The 19,998-nt window shown below is 26.6% G+C and overlaps 1 protein-coding gene across 1 annotated transcript in view; it reads right to left on the bottom strand.

The window, feature by feature from the left end:
• Positions 1 to 792: 792 nt before the first annotated feature.
• LOC123305417 (MOXD1 homolog 2) overlaps positions 793 to 19,998 on the bottom strand; it is a 113,589-nt gene continuing 94,383 nt past the window's right edge. Inside the window, exon 6 of the mRNA XM_044887128.1 lies at positions 793 to 1,165. Within this exon, the coding sequence (XP_044743063.1) occupies positions 857 to 1,165 (309 nt within the window). The 3' untranslated portion in view covers positions 793 to 856. The remainder of the gene's footprint in view (positions 1,166 to 19,998) is intronic.

Here is a 19,998-nt window from a genome sequence, read left to right as displayed (position 1 = left end):
TAATTACGTTCATATAGTTAAAGCATATTAGATGAAGTAATAAATCAATGCAGATTTTTAAAAAGTTATAAGCAGGTAAATATTTTATGTGAAATTTTGACGAGATTTTAATATTTGATAAATTTTGTAAATTGGATTTTATAAATATGTTAAAAAAACAAAGATTACGACACACGATAAAGATCACTCACTATAAGGCATAGATATGAAAATACTTCGTAGCTACTGTGTTTAACAAATAATAATTATATGAAATGAAATATATGATATCCTGTCTGCTTAGACGTAAAAGAATTTTAAAAGAACCCACCTGGTGTTTTAGGTAAAAATTAGTATTTAAAATATTTTAAATGAAAAAAAAAACCACACAAGAAGGATAAATAGTATTTTGTTTTGTTTTTTTTTTTATTTTGTTCAAGTTTTGATAATAAATTGGTCCTACATTTTTAAAAAACTACACGAATATTTTTTATTTTTTGGATTTTTATTAAAAACACGAAGATCAATAAAATACACAAGGATTTTTATATTTGTTTGTTTTAGAAATATTGCTTTCTTTTAAGTACGTAACTCGAATTTTCTGGACTGAATCTCACGATCTCAAAATATTTACAAAATTTAGAAGCACCAAATTTTCTTTTTTAGTTTCTTCATTTTTCTTTTATTCACAATATTGCAAAATAAATTAAATTAAAACAAGTGATCCAAGTTGATTTAACTTTCACTTGTTTTTTATGTACACAAAATAAAAACAAAAGGATAACGAAAACAAATTATTTACAACTTCTTTTAACCACTTTTTTCTCGAAAGTTCAATCACAGTGTTTTAAAAATTTCTTTAACCAATTTTTTTAATTTATAAAAATCCCCAAAATAGCGTTGTCACTAATGTTGTTAATATTAAAAATGTATGACTTAAATTATGCCTTGTTGCATGACTTAAACTAAGTGTATGCTCACCAGGACTTCTTGATACTTTATTATTACGATTGGTTATTTCTATTTGATTATTGTCGATTAACGTTGGTGGTCTTTCACGTACTTCAGATGTTGATCGTTCGTTATCCGCAATTGGCGGACATGTGGTACGTGCTGCTGCGCTAGTTCGATCACGTTCAAAAATATTTGTGATGTTTGGAAAATGCGCTTCCATGTTTTCTGTACCCTGTAACAAAAATAGAAAATATATTAAAAACTTTCCTCCAGGACAAAAATATCATTTTCATTTTGCAGTGTAATTTTCCACTGTTAGAGCACCTATAAATTCTTGTAATTCAACAAAAGAAATAAGTTATAATTTGCTGTTTAAAAACACTGAAAATATGTGACTATCAATTCAGCTTCAAATTAGAAATTCCTTAATTATTATCATTCATATCTCTACCGATCCTCCAAAAGTTACAACGAATCATAAAATTTCTGACTTCTGTACAGGCACATGATTTATTTCCAAGAATTGACATCAAATAACATGTCTACAAATTAATTTACTACTGTTAAACATAATAAATATTTGAAAATAGTATTTTTAATAAATTATTTATAATTAAATAATATATAATTAATAACTGTGAATGTAAGATTCTTCGTGGTGAATTTTAAGTTATGATTTTTTCAAACTTTAATTCTATTGATTTACTTTGAAAACTTAAAAGTAAAAATTATGAAGCGCATTGCATAGCGAAATAAGTTCAAAAAAAATGTTTCATTTTAAGTATAACGAAAATTCATGGATAATATTGATTTTAATAATTAAAATTACTAGTTCGAATTGAGCGATTATCTTTTACTTTTAAATAAAACTTCTATCAATCATGAAACCATAACATCACGACCTGCGATTTAATAAAATAATTTTCTCTTAAAATATTTATTGTTGTTAAATATACCTGTTTGGATTCGAGATTTTCTGTATATTCTTGGGCAGTTATATATTAACAAATGTAAAAGATATTTAATTAACAATTAAGAATTCTTAAACCAAATTTAAAAAGTCATGTTCGTTATCTAAAAAAATATTCACTTTTAAAAACAATATCCTTTTTTAAAAGTGAATATTTTTGACGAGATACAAAAAAATTATTTCTCAAATATAAAACCTGCATAGAAACCATCACATTTTTTATATTCTGTTGTGAATAAAGTCTCTTTTATTTTTGTTAAAGTATACCTTACATGAAATATGTATGTTTTTGTAATAAATAGACGAAATTTTTTTTTTTTTTTAAATATTGTACAGACATTTGTTTTACATATATAGTATGATGCTGGAAGTCGATATCTTTTGTTTATATTTTAACGATATGGAATTTTTTGATATGAATAATATTTTTGTAATTATGATGGTTTAGAAAAAAAAATTAGAAAAAGAATTTTTTGGTCTGAATAACATGTACAGAAAATAGTGTGTAAAAACATTTTCCGAAGTATTCATTACTGGAATATAAAAAAAAAAAGTATAAATAATTTACAAGTAAATTTTCCAGTGGAGCAAAAATTGTATGATAAAAAGCCTTTTGTAATGGAATCCCAGAATTTCTTAATGAAACTCATCTTAATCGACAAGCTTTACTAACAACATTAGCTTGATATTTTAGGATAAATCTATCTATTGCCGTTTAAACCAAGGCTCTACAAATAAAAGTAACCAATGTAAGCGTTTAATATAAAAGGAATGCAAGGGCTTGATCTATTGATTCTGTATTTAAAATCACGACAAAGGCTTTTCCTACGTCCGCAACATTGTGTACAGTAGCGGGTTCGATTCCCGTCGCTATGAATTAATTTAATTAATAGTTGTGATGGGCTGGTGTAGTGCATGTTATATGCATGAAGGAGGTTGCACTCAGCCTCTGAAATTGAGGAGCTGATAAATGAAATTATCAGCGGAAAGGTGGTAAAACACACATAAGGTATCTGGATGGGCTCTTTAGCCTAAGTGTGTCTTTCGTGGACAGCCAATATAACTTAACCTAATCTAACCTAACCTAATTAATCTGACCAAAGAAAATAATTTAATCTCAAACTTATCGTTTCAATTGATAAATCGAAATGAAAATTCTTAAGTGTTGCTTATCCAATGGTTCATTTTTTATGAGATATATGCATCCAGATAGGTATGATGAATGCCAGAATCGAAACAATATGAATTATATCAATTTATAATAATCTGCATGTTCTTTCAAAACATTAAATGAACGGTTCGTTTTTCATATAGTAGCAGTAGAATATGGTTATTTTTATAGCATTTGTATAATGTAAAACCAATATATTATTGTCACATCCAGTACTCACATATCCGATCTCCGGCTACTAAGTGTGTTATTTATAATATTACCAAACGTACCAGCTACAGCAACAATGTTCGTTCTATTTACATTTCGTAATAAATCGCCACTACTGACTGAATATTATTATTTAAGCACATACGATGGTATCGAAGGTTTCAAAAATTGACAAGGTAACATTGTCTTTATGAACTGGGAGATATACAAGGTAAATCTGTACGATATGATCGAGTGATAAAGTAACCCCTTGATTGAGATTCCTGATTAAGATTGAGAATACAGTGAAACCTGGTTAAGTGCGACATCAAGGGACCTGCAAATTATTGTGCAGGTGCGATAATTAAATAAATAACGTATTATCAATATCATTGTTGATACAAAAATTTTGAATACCGAACTTTGACGCGAAATCTTGTGGCCTTTCCTAAATCATTGATCGGAACGTCTTCGTTACGAATTTGTTTGACTCACGGTAGCAAACACTGTTCAAATTCAGGATATTCTGATAAACGTACACGTTTTAGTTTTCCTCGTCCTTCAGAACATTGTGATTGAATTTTATCTTTATACTGAATTATTCTACAAAGAGTAGATTTTGGCACATTAAATTCGACACCGACTTCATCGCGTGTCTTGCCACTTTCATAAACGGATAATAACTTAAGTTTTTCACATACTGATAATGATTTGAGTCTTGGTTTCGGCATTTTTCAAATAAACATCCATATAATATTAAAGTTAAACTAAAACTGAAGGTCATTGGGACTCAAAATAAGTATACAATAAGAATAAGTACGTAAACATATAAAAAATATTATCTCAGTTCTCAGTTAAAGAGGTTAATGCATATCAAATTCAATCGCTGTCTCAGTTACAGAAGTAACTATGACGATAAAACTAAAAGAACGAATCCCAGATATATAGGTTTAATTCAGTGCCAAAGTGTTGGGTCTTCATCATGAGTTCCAATTATAGAGGTTTCACTTATCCCGGTCCCACTTAACAAAGTTCCACTGTATATGAGAATAATTGGTTGGAGAAGCAGCATTTTGCATGAAATGTGAATTAACTGAGTAACATGATTTTTCGCTACTAATTTAGATGAAGATTATAATTCGATAATACTCAAGCAACAGGGAGACATTAGTGCCAATTAATATTTCGATTTTTAAGAAACTTTCTGTAAGAACAATTTATTTTGTGGAATATTTTTATCTTTGTTGCACTAAACTAGGAAATATGAATCAGTTAGGACATACACATGCACACCTTATGTGTGCAGTTTACTTTGGACAGACGGCGATCTCTAATGGTCTATTATATTCGATGCGTCCATATAGATATCACCAACCATTGCATATGTACTCAATATACCTACATGTTGGTTTTGCATAGTACGTATATTTTTTGTTTGTGTATCTTCTTGTATTATATATTATTCTATTTTCAAACCCATATATGGTGGCTTTTTATTCCCTAGTGGGATATTTATCAAAATTTTTACTTACAATGTGTTTTAAATAAAAGACGTGGCAAAAAATCAAAATCCTTTATTATTTGATTATTCGAGTCATAAGCGAAAGGAGTATTTTTTAGCACTAATTTTATAATTTTAATTTTTTGATTCGTAAAGATTTGAATATGAATTTTGCAAAAAATAATTATGGCATAATTGAAATTAAATAACATATGTTAACAAATCGATCTATTATATCTACGTGTAACTGTCGATATAACAGCGGTTTGATATAAATTTCACATGCTTCTCTTATTATACATGTGCCTAGATTCCAAATTTTTGGATAATTTTGTGCGATTACATTGAAATCTATAATTAGATGGATAATTTACAAATATCCTTCGTATTTTGACTCACTTCCACCGTTATATACTATAATTTTTATCAACTTACACAAAAAGTGTTGCTTTTAAATGTCGGAGGGTTTTAAATTTTGATTTAAATGGTAAATGCAATATATTAATTCAAGAAAATGGAAATATTTAATAAGAATTAAGAATTATGTTAGTAGTTAACTTTTTAGATTTCAACAAGATAAGCATTTGATGCATTCTGTATTGAAAATTCATGCGGACAGATTTTTCCACATATTTAATGTGAATGACCATTATTGGGTTTTATGGTTCAATATAACAAAAATTCCTGCGTTTATAAAACTGGCAATCGGTGCCGATTTGTAATTTAATTTACAATGTCTAAAAATGCACATTATAATAATGTGTACCAATTAAACTACCAAAAAAGTTTCATAATTCTAAATATTTGGAAAATATCTCTTTGGGGAACGGAAAATTTTCTTTTAAACAATGTCTCAGCTTATATTTAAAAAAATCGGTAAAAACTTTGACTATGACTTGGATCAAATTTTCCAGGAATTATCATGTCTTTTTAAAATGTCAGAGTCATGTTACAAAGAAATTTAAATACGCTTATTTAGATCAAATAAATGTATTTTTAATAGAATAGGAGTGACTAAAAAATAGGATGAATAGAGCAATAATTTTTATTACATAATAAAAATGATTATTAAATTTTCTTTCTTTCTCATATTTACACACATACATTGAAATAAATATTATTATTAATTCTTTATGTAGTAGAAAATTTCATTTATATGGCTTTTCCTGTGATGATGATATGGTGGCACAACATAAGAAAATGCACATTTTTCAAATAAATTTGAATTGTTGTTGTTAGTATTTTTCAAGTACTTTTTTTACTGTTATTTTTGTTATGTGTTATAACAATTGCATATAGTTGATATAATTTTGAAATATATGTTTGCCTTATAGTACCAATTTTGCATTATACTATACTATACTATGCATACATATATACTATCAGAGAGGGTATGGCGGTTGCTTTTCTATCTACAGCTAGTAATAGTATACGGTTAGAAACTAGTAAATAGATAAAATTTGTATTTATGAATGTATAGTGTCTATACAAAATGGTTTGATGAAATGCAGACATTGGATATAAAATAAAACAATCCGTTCATACCAGTGTGACTCTTATGGTCCGCATCAAAGAGTATAAGATAGAGGAGAAGGCTGCCATAACTGGCAATGTTAAAATAGAGTATACGAGTTTCAACGCCTCTAGTGATTGGAAATAGCCCAAGACGTTCTTCACCTTCATAAAAAAGTGTAGTTTCGAGACTAACTGGAAAATTTAATTCAGTATTTCTCAAAAATGTTATCGATAACTATACTGGAAAATTTTAGAGTTCATAATTATTTTAACTTTGGAATTTCACAAAATATTTTATTTTTCTACTGATTTAAAATTATTTAAGATTTATCATACTGTTTCTCTGAGAACGTACATAGCAAAACATGTTGATAAATGAACGTCCAATATCAATTATTATTTTGGAACAGAAATTTGTAGCTTAGAAGTAATAAGAACGTCCTATGCAAGAGAGACTGCGATAATCGTCACTGGAAAAAATATTTGTTTAAAGAGTAAATTCATATAATCAATTAATTGTTGTTTAAGTGATTTCATCAACTTAACTATCAATATTTCCAGTTTCTAATAAAGTTGATAATGTATATGATCAGTCAGTGAGGGGTTGGTGAAAATATATTAATTAGAACTACTTAGAGTAACTTAAGCTACCGAACTGTTTTGATTTTTGAGATAACCCCACTGAATTTAAACCTTTATAAAGGATGAGGGTGGAAAACTTTCATTCCACAGTTTTTCATTCAATTATCAAATTCAGCGATTAAAAATCCTTTCTGAGTATCACTTTCAATCCTCATATGTAACGAATTTATCAAACAATAGCAGCAACTAGTAAGTATTTTATGAAAAGAAACCAAAATTCATATCGCACTCATAATACTATCGAAATTTATCCTTTTATATTTTAAACCCCTTTATCCAACAAATGTTTTCAATATTTAATGAAGATATCCAGTATAAAAGGTGTAGATGAAGTGAATAAAACACATTTTTATGGACCATTTTGTTAAATTTTTAATAGACAGAATGAGTATACATCAGTAGTACATATAGTACGTACGTATAACAGCATTCGCTGGTATTATGAAATGGTAGAAATTTTTGAAAAATATGGCTTTATGTTTCAAAACGTTCGTTCATTCTTATTCGTTGTGTTGTACGTATATAAAAACGGTATAATATAAAAACTATTATGTATATTTTATTAACCATTTTGTGATGTTTGTTAGTGTATGGAACGTGTATGCACTGAATCAAAAAAACTGAACTTGAAAATAATGAACTTGAATATAAACATTTAGAAACTGAAAGTTTTAGAAATTTGGCACTTTTTAATTATGGTATCGTTTTTTGTTTGATTACGGACTGCAATCAATTCGAATCTTCTCTACTTCCACAGCTGAGGAAACGACCAGTCCCTCGTTTGGTTCAAACCTCTACCTCGCCATTGTGAATCAAAATTAACGGAGTGATCACTTGATAATACTTCCGAAGTTTTCATTCAGTTTTTCGGTATAAATTCCAAAAAAGATGTTTTATAATTGCTAAATAATTTTATTTAAGTCTCACGTTAGTTATATGTTATATGTTCTTAACAATTAACAGCTATTGATGTCGGTGGCCAACCAAAGAATGTTGAGAGTAAGAAACGTATGAAAAAAATAACTTTTTATTTATTAGTTAAATCAGTTGTATTCTATTTTTTAACCAACAAAAAAAGGAGGTTCTCGAATTCGACTGTATTTTTTTTATGTTTGTTACCTCAGAATTTTCAACTGGATGAACCGATTTTGATGATTCTTTATCTATTTGAAAGCTGGTGCTTCCCGTGTGGTCCCAACTCATTATGGTTCTGTTTTGACAACGTCATCTATGAGAAAACCTTAAAAGTCTTAAATTTGCATTCAGTATGCACGACAAGAGGCGGATAACTCAACATCACGCCAACCGGTTTCGATGATTCTTTTTTTAGTGACAAATTAGTTAGTGTACTTCAGATTCACTAAAAATCACAAAATAAAAAAACTTTTAATATACTACAAAAAGAAATAATATACTCTTAAAAGTAAAAAAATAACGATAATATAATGTAGTTAAAATTATTGTTATTTTTGGAGACAGCCAAGCTAATGTAGCAAACTGTTCTGCCGGAGTTGTTTCCTTGGCTGACACCGACTACAAAAATAATAATAATTTTAACTACATTATATTATCGTAATTTTTTTATTTTTGGTGCATATTGTTTGTTTGGGAAAAGTTTTTCTTTTGAATTCGGTTTTCTTTTTGTTTTTTTTTTTGTTTTTTTCATAAACTAATCGATTTTTTTCGTTGGTTTGTCAGCTTTCAGAACTATTAACGAGTTAAGGCCATTTTTGTTAAATTTGTTCGGGTATAATCTTAGTTGTTCAAAGCTTCTTTACATGTGGGAGATAGTTTCTTCTACTTGGATACAAAGTGTTATTAAAAACCATTGGTTCATTATTTTTATTTAATAGTGTAAAATATAAAATGAAAGCATCCCATTCATTTATAACACAACCATTTTTGATGTTTAAATTTTACTATTATATTAGAGAAAACATGTGAATCTGCTGATTGTATCCCACATATTTGATGTGATGTACTCAATTATTTGCAGTTCTATTACACATGCAGCAGCCACGTAGTTGGAATCAAGAGTAAAGCACGTCGTTGCAGTTGGCTTTATATATTCAAATATTTTATGTGAGTATAAATTTGTTTATTGTAAAAATTCCATATTAAATACTAATTTTTTGTATATTCACTACAGGTTAACTATTTTTATAAGCATTTTATATTTTTGTTAACAAGCTTATTTAAATTTATACAGCATTTTTGTTTTGTTTTTATAAAATCATAAATGTTTACAAATTTAATTAAGTATTAAATTATTTTAACATTAGCATTTAAATTATTTTCTTTATAAATAAAATTCGTATTTTCCAACAATTTTTGTTTAGTTATTTCAAATATTTCATCGATTTAATTAAATATAAATTTTTAGAAATTCAATATTTATTTTATTACTATTGAATAAATAAGTATTTTAATGCGTTTTTATTAGTAATGTTTTAATTTTTATCCGTAACATAATAGAGTGTGTAAACATTGAATTACTTCGACATTTATCAACTGATTGAGTTGATAAGAAAGTTATATGATCAATGATTTCCCATTATTGGTCAGACCAGTTCATTTTTTGCAAAAAACAGTCTTTTAGTTAATGGTATGTTATGATGTTATGAAATATAATAACCATGTTTTAAATTTTATTTCTTTTGTCTTTTGTGTCTACCAAACTAGCTTATTAGAAGTAATCCACAAATTTTTCATAAACACATGTCTTCGAATTCTCATTTAAGGAATATCATACATACCAATAAAATATCAGACAAAAATAAATAATATTCCGTCAGTTTTTATATCCTACGATTATCTTCGCGTCACTGTAATTTTTCATTGCAAGGAAAATATATTTTATAACAGAGAAATAAAGAATAATTCCAAAAAACATACACGAGAACACTTTATTAGCCTGCGGGTAGTCTGATAAAAGTCATGAATACACACAATATAAGAATTGAAAATATTTTTATTGCTACTAAATTTTTATTTACTGAAAACATGAAAATAAAATTTAATTTACAAAAAAAAAAAAATTGAAATAGAAAACGAACTAACACAACCGACGGATTTAATATATTTATATTATTTGAGCGCACACTAAATGAATACACATAAGAAGAGGAAAATTATATTATTTTCTCGGTACAATAAAGAACAACAAAACCAAGAACGATAATCATTTACAACCCCTTCACCGCCTAAAAAAGTATGTGTACAGACAAAATACGAAAATATAAAACTAAAGACTTTAACGTCAAGACTTCACAAGACCTCTATACACATTACACTCATTTATAATAATCCACCAGCTTACGCACTATCATGTAAAACAGAGGAAATGAAATTTCCATACTCGCTAAATTTGTAGACGGCACTGTTATCCCTATATATTATAAATGTGAAAGTAAGCATGTTTGTTTGCTTGTTTGTGTGTTTGTTAAGCTTTCACGGCAAAACTAGCGAATGGTTTTTAATGAAACTGTACAGCAATATAGCTGATATATCAGAATAACCCATGAACTATAATTTATAAAGATATATTAAAAACAAATAAATAAATTTAATTTGAAATTTTCCATATTTTAAATTTTTACAGAAATCTTTAATTTATGGTTCAAAATGATGATTATAGATGGATCAGATCTATAATATTCATTTTGAACCATAAATTAAAGAACTATAAAAAATTTAAATAGTACCTAAATGTCAAACAAATCATGGCCAACTTTTCTGATATACTCAATGAATTATGACTATTTTACATTTAACAAAATTGAAAACTGTGTATATCAAGAGAGGGTGGAAGCTATAAAGCGGTGGCTTTTACTTTTAAGCCCAGTGAAGCAGGCGGTTATCAATCTAGTAGAAATATATTATCTCACCTGCAAAACTTTTTTCTAATTAGCAATGTGTATCTAGTGGACATCCAATTTACAAATTTATTTTTATTCACGAAAATTTTTTTTATCAGTGCTATTTTTTTAATTCGGTAATAGATTTTAAAAAATTTCTATTTGTGTTTGAAGTGTTTCTTTTTAAGTTTATTACAATTTATAGAAATAAGAATATTGCCATATTTATAATATTAAAATATATTTTTACAATAAATTTTCATAGTTACTGCTGGTATATAATTCAATGGTGCACAACTTAATGCTATAACATTCCTGGATTCCAAATTTACGGTTAATATAGTTTTCGAGTTATAAAATATGAACGACAAATTGTTCAACCGGTTGTAATGTGTTATTTATGTTTATAATTTTAATTTTATATATAGAGGTAAAATTGTAATACGACTTTGAATACTGATAATGTATTTCTTCCATCCCCTTCGAAATCCCTTGAGTAATTTGTTTAATGCACTTTTTTGTGTAAAATAAAAATGATTGTTTATATCAAAAATAAAACATATGCGCCATGTTTACCTATCTCTTGTACGTCATCCTTTGTTTTATAGTTTATATTCTTTGTTTATAAAAATTGATTGTGAATTAAACGTTAAAAACGTACGTCATCAAAAAAACATGTTTTAAAGTATGTACATGTTTTTTTTTCTTCAGTAAATTAAGATAAATATGAATACATATACATAAAGTAATTCATATTACTTTTGTAAAATAAAAAGTATATAAATTCTCATTAAAGAAATTGTTTACGAACGGAGTTAAAGAAGGTGTTTGTTTGGTTTTTATTATTCTTTTTTTCTTTCGACATAAATGGTGTTGTTTGTATTGTTCAAGCAAATATAAATGCCCATAAGCTTTCAATATAAATAATGAAAGTAAACTAATAGATTTAAAAAAAAACACACTCGATTACAGAGAAGCCATAGATATTCTTAAGAGAACCTTTTATTTAAATTTAAATAAAAAATAGAAATTTATTCTAATATAAATCATGCATGAGTTTTATTTCAGGAGTTTCCATGATATTATGGATAGACATATAAGTCTATGGTTTACATTGAAAATTTAATACTATTTTCTAACAAATTTAAATAACTTATTGTGTTAATTTACATTAAAAAATATCATTTTTGTTATTTCGTCTTTTGTTTTCACAATTTCTAATGCAACAAGTTTAACTAATAATAATTGTTATTATTCATAAATTTTTTATTTAGAAATTACTATACCAATTACATGTAAATAATTGAAAAATAGTAAAAAATAATACAAATTTCAGAGCAGCGCTGCCATGGATTAAGTTGTCCTCTCCGTCTTCTTTGCGCACAGCGAATAACAATAACATTCAAAGTTGAAGGTTACAAAATCCGTAGTAAAAACTTTTCATTACATGTTAGTGCCATAAAATCCGACTATTTATTTATTTAGTGCGATATTATATATAAGATTATTTATTCTATCCTCAAGGATATATTAATACATTGGAGCAAATGAAAGTGTTCGAAGTGTGGACATTCGAATGCATGCAAAACTCATGTAGCAACTTAAATCCAAATGTGCGTTACAGAAATTTATTGATTTAAGAAGGCTTGTTATTATTACATATCTTTTGCTACTAACATGTCAGAACGACGGACCTTAAATTATTTCTCAATACACCCATATATCTCAAATACATCTACAGTTTGACGAGACACTAATTGCTTGAACAGCTCTAATTCCATCGTTAATCTACAGTAAACGCGTTGTATACAAACAAAAATAATTGCAATCATGATAATAAGAAAAATTTTCCAATTTTTTCTTTATAAATAAATAAAAAATGTGAAAAGTGGCTGAAACAAAATTTTCACTGAATACAACAAAAAAAGTTTCCTTATTGTATTTAGCTACCATCAACTGCCATCATTATGTTTTATTAAAATAGGTTTTTTTAAAAAAAAAAAAAAAACAGTATCACGCTGAGTAAGCTTGTTTGTTTCGAGTACGTTGTGTGTTAAGTTTTTTTTTCCTTGCCACCACTTTATAAACTCATTCTCTTGGCCCCTCGCACATTCGTTTTCACTGCGACAATTTTATTTATTATTGAAAAATGTAACAATTACTTTTTTTCAGTGGTATGTGTGTATATGAGCTTTTGTGCTTTGTATGTTATTATTTTTATGGGAACACATATAATCATTAAAAAAAAGTATTAAAAGAGCTAACACAAAAAAGTTTGTTTAACATCTGTTGTTCGTTCTGCTAAAAAACTTCTGTTTAAAAAAAATTGTATTTTTTCTAAGTGGGTTATTTATTTTTGTCACTTTTATTCAATTAAAAATTTTTGAAGTACTTAAAATTTTACGTTGCTGCCACTTGTTAAACAATAGTGGCATGACACGATATCAAGAGCTTTCGTAAAAAAAAGACGCGTCAAGTATGTGTAAAGACGCGTTATATTAAATTTCTATAAGTATTTACTTTAATTAAATTTTTATGAAAGCGTTGTTTAAGGACCAAACATTAAAATTATTAAAATACTTTATTAGTAAGTTTAAGGTGCAATTCATTTTTCAAATATGACAAACATGAAACTACTTCGTGTCTTTCAGCATATTTAGAAAATTTTACTATCAGCTATTAATAAAAACTCGATTCCTTTTACAAAATTGTATATTTCTAATTGGACATTATCTCTGAACTGAAAATAGTAAGTATCTTTTTAATTTCATAAATATTTTATGGATTATATATAATAATTAATAGCCAAGCCGAGTCTAACTCCAACTAGGCCATTCGATTGTCTTCGGTTGAAATTCACTAGAAAAGAGGTTAGACTTGTTGGGCCTGTATGGAGAAAGATGAAAAAGGTATAAAAAGTTTGGGTCCGAAACCTAGGACTCATCAATTCTGCGATTAAACTCCGTGGAGAAGCTTTCTATGTCGCGCCAAGCCTCGTTGCATTATTGTGCTAAAACTGCTTGAAATAGATCTTTTATCTGGAAAGCTAGAGACATCTTTGGGAAATCCCTCTCCCTCTTATGTATAATTATTATAATTAAAAAATTTGCAAGTTTTAATTGGCCAGTTTGAATTAGCCTTTTTTCTGCTACGCTTGATGATTGATTCTTAACTACGTTGAAAATTCATCTTCTTCTAAGCAACTTTTACCGCACTATTAGCATACCGTTTCAGCTGTCTCCTAGAAAAATCGTTTACAGGTTTTTTATGAGGAAGTTTGACCATTTTTTGACCAGAAATACTTTGAGATTTAACCAGAAAACATCATTTTCAGCATCCGTTTTCTCGTCTATTATGTTGAAATACGTATTAAAATTAAAATTAATGTACTTTTTATTAAAAAATAATTTAGGTATAAGTTTAATTTTATGATCTGAGAAAATATGCATAGCTTAGAAGATTTTAATAATCTTCTAAGCTATGCAAGTATATATACAAGTTCTTTCACTCTCAAACTCTTTGTTTATATGACCTAATTAAATTTTCCAAGAGTTGAATTAGGTTTATATTGTTATACATAACATATTTTATCAGAACTTATAATTTCAATAACTTAAATAAAACTACCGTTATAAATATTAATATTTTAATTTCGTATGCAATATAATATTTTTATTAATAATAAAACAAGTAAAAATATATGGGGTAAAATAAAAGCTGATTAATCAAAAGTTTTATCACAAAATATTATAATGCATATATAAAATAAAAGCAAAAAATATTAATTATAAAATATTTAAATTATCTCAACAGAACACAGAAAGAGAATTCGACACGCAGTTGTTGCGTAAGCGATATGTATTTTCTCTAAAAATTAAGTAAAGATAACTATAATTTTCACTTAAAAATTAATTTCTTGTGTGCGTAGCCATGGTAAGGACAATAAAAACGATGCCAATGCTTCCAGTGAAAAGTGGACGATAAAGGAGGCTGTTATAACTAATTTGCAATTATTTACATGTTAATGTTAAAAAAATGTCAAATTAAAATTATTGAAAACACTTATTAATTAAACTTAATGCATTAAAAATTTTGAAAATAAGAAATCAAATTGCTCAAATATTATTTTTCAAATGTAAATAATCATAATTATTTATTTAAATTTGTTGAGACAATAATATTAAACTTTCAATGTAAGTCATGAATGCAATCCATACAATTATATATGCATCCATACAATTCTATAATTAAAGTAGTGTATCGTTACCACGGAAACTCCTCCAATAAAACTCACGCACGTGCGAATAACTAACAATCAAATTGAGGAAAAAGTAGAAGTAAAAACCTGTTGTAGATATTTTGTGACACTGAATATATGTATAGATATTAAGGATTCATTTTTCTAATGTAACGATAAATGGTCACATGGCTTATTTTTGCTTTGCTTTAAATCTATAGTTTATCTTATTTCATTCAAATCGGAATCGAACTGTGGCTGCTAGAGTGCTTATAAAAACATTTTCGATATAAGCCAAGATCGATTAACATTTAAACAATTTTTTGCAAAATTCCATCAGCGATACCAAACCAATAGCATATTTTCTTTGAAGAGGAAATTCTCTACAAACGAGACCATAATACCGAAGTATAATAATAATCATAATAATAACATGAAAAAAAAAATAAGATTTTATTTTTTGAATTAAAATGTAAATACAAAAGCAACCATTTTCTTTAAAGAAAGCTACTGACTATTAGCAAAAAAAAAGTTATTAATTTTTTTCGTTTAATTATTCCCACTTTTAATTCATTAAATTTTATGTTTATAATTTTTATAACACACAAAAAAACACAAACTTTCCTTTTTTTCCCTGTATTCATTTTGTGCAATACGGGACATACATAAATTACACTTTTGAAATGATTTTTTTATAGTACACGTGTGGCTTTGCGCGCCCGTTCTTTTATTTAGGTTAAGAAATTTATAATTTTTAATAAATTCGTTTTTTTTCTTTAAATTTTAATTAACTGTCAAATCTTTATGTAAAAAAAATTAAATAAATGTTTACTTGATTTAAATATAAAAATTTTTTTTTCTTTTTTGAAAAATACAAATTTTTTTTGTTCAATATTTAAATTATAAAATTAATTTTGTAATATTTATGTAAATATAAAAAAATATTGTATTTTTGTTTATTGCTACTTCAACATTGTATATTAAATACATACTTTTTCTTTTATTAAATTAAATTTTTATTATTTAAAATGTCTTACTTCAATATTAAAAAAATAAATTTAGTAAGATAAAATAAATATACGCAATTTAGACGCCACATTTATTTTAATAAATTTCTATGCAAATGAAACAAAAATTATACTTTTCTGGAGTAAAATAGGATATATTCGTGAAATTTAAATTTGGCTCAAATATTTTTCTACCGTAACTTTAATGACTGGACATTTCAACTAAACCATTATTTTAGTAATTAATATCTTTTTAATTACTTAAAACTAATTTAAAAAAATTACAAATTTAGTGAGGGCATTATAAAATTTATAAAACGGAAATTCAAATTTTTATACGGACGTGACATCATAGTACTGGCTTGTCAAATTTGTTAACATATTGTATGATATTAAATTACTAACATTTTATATGGTATTTCATTAAATTATACTATTCTAAGGCTTTTTATTAAAAAACTTAATTATAATGAGTGTAAATTCTGTGTTGTAAATTCATTTTTTAAAAGTGTAAATTATACATTGAATTGTCACCAATTGACAGATACGTACTTATACGTCATCAACAGAGAGCGCCAAAAAATCGAATATCTCAAAATTATAATTTATTCTAAATATTTTTGCACACTTAAATACAGCATTTTTAAGCAATATTTATATTTTTTACTTTATAATAACATTTATAATAACGGTGTTAACAATGAATTAAAAATATTTAAAAAAAAATACATGAATATCCCCTTTTATTTAGTCCGACTCCAAGGTTAAAATTGTTTGTTTTTTGGTTCAATAATATTTCAAATATTAATGACTCAAGCAAAAACTTCTTAAGTCAAGAAATCATCAAGATATCAAATCGATGAAACAATAAATATTATGAAATGGCAATATTATGCTAATAGATTAAAACCTGTATGAAATTTTAACCTATTTATAATCAAAACCAATGATAGGGTCAAAAAATATCGAGTTCCTAAGCAATTTAAAGCAGATAAGAAGGCAGTATCAGTAAGCATTTCTATATTTATAATTATACATTATAAAATTTACCACAAATTTTAAACCAGCGCAAAAAAGTTCAAGTTTCAAATTTCGTAAATTATTTCAAATTTTATAAGTTTAATGAAAAACAAAGAAAAAGATATTTTGATCAGACGAACAATGATCTAATAGTGAAATTCAAACGTGATTTCTTTTTTTTTTATGAATCAAATCCTTATGAAAGTAAAATAAACTCAATTTAAAACTTTATTTTTTATTGTTTAAATAAAATAACAATTAACCCAAGGTAAGTGTCCATTATTATAACATTTTGTTTAAAAGGTATTAAATACAAAGTATAAAAAAAAATTCCAATCTAATTACACAAACACTTTAAGTAATATTTATGCGAATTTAATTAATGTTTATTCATAAAAAATAATTCACGCGTCCTAGATATTTATTTTTTTGAGGCACCTACCACACAAAATGTATAGAAACAAAAAAAAAAACATTTCTTAATCACCATAAAATTTTATTCCTATTGTTTTTATATTTTTTTTGTTTATACGAAATGGTTATCCCGTTAAAAAACCTACAGTAGATAATAATAATACTCATTACAATTTTTAAAGAAGTAACTGGTTCATAAGAATTAAAAATTCTTATCGATTTACAGAGACTCTTCTGTTTCTTTTACAATTTCTATTGCATTTACGAAATTACTCCCAACGTGATTGACAAAATACTCCACATCAAAAATTTTTTGAGCTAGTATGGATTTATAAGTCGCCCTCCCTATTAACTCAGTTGGTTAAGGCGTAACCAATTCCGTCCGCGGTATGCACAGGGTAGCGGGTTCGATTCCCGAAGTCGCAACAAAATTAATTTAATTAATAGTTGTGATGAGCTGGTGTAGTGCATGGTATATGCATGAAGGAGGTGCACTCAGCCTCTGAAATTGAGGAGCTGATAAATAAAATTGTCAACGAAAAGGTGATAAAACATATATTTGGTATCACAATGGGCTCTATAGCTTAAGTGTGTCCTTCGTGGACAGCCAATATAACCTAACCTAACCTAACTTCATAAATATATTAGTTTTTTTATCTATCACAGAGGAGATTGTACAGAGGACATTTCGGACAATATAAACTAAAATGTTTTAACCTTTTAGGCGCTGGGCACATGTTTTATTGTATTTTTGTTAAAAGAATTAAACAACTAACATAAATTTAACATACAATGTAAAAATACTAAAGGTAATGAGTTTTTAATTTATTATTTTAGTTTGTTGTAAAAAAAAAGAACATATTTTTTTCAAAACACATCATCACCCATAATAATACAATTCTGCTGGTGTTTTAATTAATAATTAATATAGTTAAAAAATTACCAAAGCGCTTATGTTATTTTTTTTTTATAATAAAAATTTCAATGAGTTAAACAAAATTGCACTCTGTGTCCAGAACTTGAATGGCCTAATTGGCAGGGTGCTTGACATGAATCCAAGAAGTCCGGGTTCGAGTGTATTTTTTTAAATTCTCTTTAATTAAGATTACTAGACAAGATATTTGTCAATATTTAGTTTACGCTGTATGTATCATATTAAAAATCATCAATATTAATCTAGAGACCATGATGTAAAAAGATTGTATACATGATTAAAAGTTAACAAAAAGAAAAACTAATAATAAAAAATATATTTTACCACTTGTGAAAAAATTTTGGGTAAGCACTACTTTCTTAAACCTCTCATGAAAATTAATCGTGGCTTGAGAAAGAGACCTCATCGTTCATAAAAATGTTTTAATAACTTTTCTGACCTAACAAACTATCTAACAGCCAGTTATAGCTTCGAATATGTTTCTTTAGGAGGAGTTAAAAACGTTTTCATTAGGAAAAAGACCAGTGTTAGACTCTTCTCAAGACTATCCGAGGTTAAAAACCACAACAGAATCAGTTCAATTTTTGTTTTTTTTAGCTTAATTAATTTTTTAATTAATAGCTTATATGTATTTTGTTACACACATGCAACGGATAGTTCACATTTTTGGCATGTTTAGTTCGATGTATTTCAATTTAAACCACAAATTTCTATTGTGAAAGCATATGATACATAAAATATTCCAGGGTTTGTTGAAAGGGTACTTATTTATTCGTTTACCAATTCATGAATGACGCAATTAAGTAAAATAATTATCTATTCATTTCAAGAAATTTACTAATCCGTATGTTATATATTTCCATAGAATTGCGAAATATTTAATTATACGTAACCTTAACTATAGAAAACCACTTCAATGATAAAATTCGAGGAAATTTCAACATAATTTATATAAGCCCTTTTAAACAATTCAGTAGAAATTAATTACATGGTAATATAAATGAAAGATCCACTGGAAAAAATAAAGCACTTAGTTAATATAACAATATTCCAAAATTAGAAAACACATACTTAAAAATATATGTAAGAAATATTAAAACGTTTTAAAACATAATTGAAATTTTCATGTCGAGGAGCATCACATGGGAAATTTTAGAATTTAAATATTTTCACTTGTTTTTTGCTGCAATGTATAACGAACGACAATGCAGAGAGAATTTTAATAATTTTGTAATAATAAAGACACTTCTTACATTTTATGTCATGCAATCAAATACTTTATAGATACAGGGTTTCTCAAAAACGATAAAAAATTAAACAATCTACTAAATATAAACTATCGGTATTTTATTGGGTAATATAATGTTTGTTATTAACTATTGTAATTGTTGAAAATATTATATTCTATAATAGCTTGATACCTACCCCCTTTGCTGGGTTTAAAACTAAAAATCACCGGATTATAGTCTCCACCTCTCGCTATTCTCGTAAAATATATGTACGGATTTCGATTTCAAGTTTAAATTTAATATAGTCTTGATTCATTGAGTGTATTAGAACAGGTGGCCATGAATTTATATCTTTTCTAACATTTTTCTACAGAAATTT

The sequence above is a fragment of the Chrysoperla carnea genome, chromosome 1, assembly GCF_905475395.1.
Source record: "Chrysoperla carnea chromosome 1, inChrCarn1.1, whole genome shotgun sequence".
In the NCBI taxonomy this organism is placed as follows: Eukaryota; Metazoa; Arthropoda; class Insecta; order Neuroptera; family Chrysopidae; genus Chrysoperla; species Chrysoperla carnea.
The sequence above is the reverse complement of the archived record's forward strand: the minus strand, read 5'-3'. Positions and strand labels throughout refer to the sequence as shown.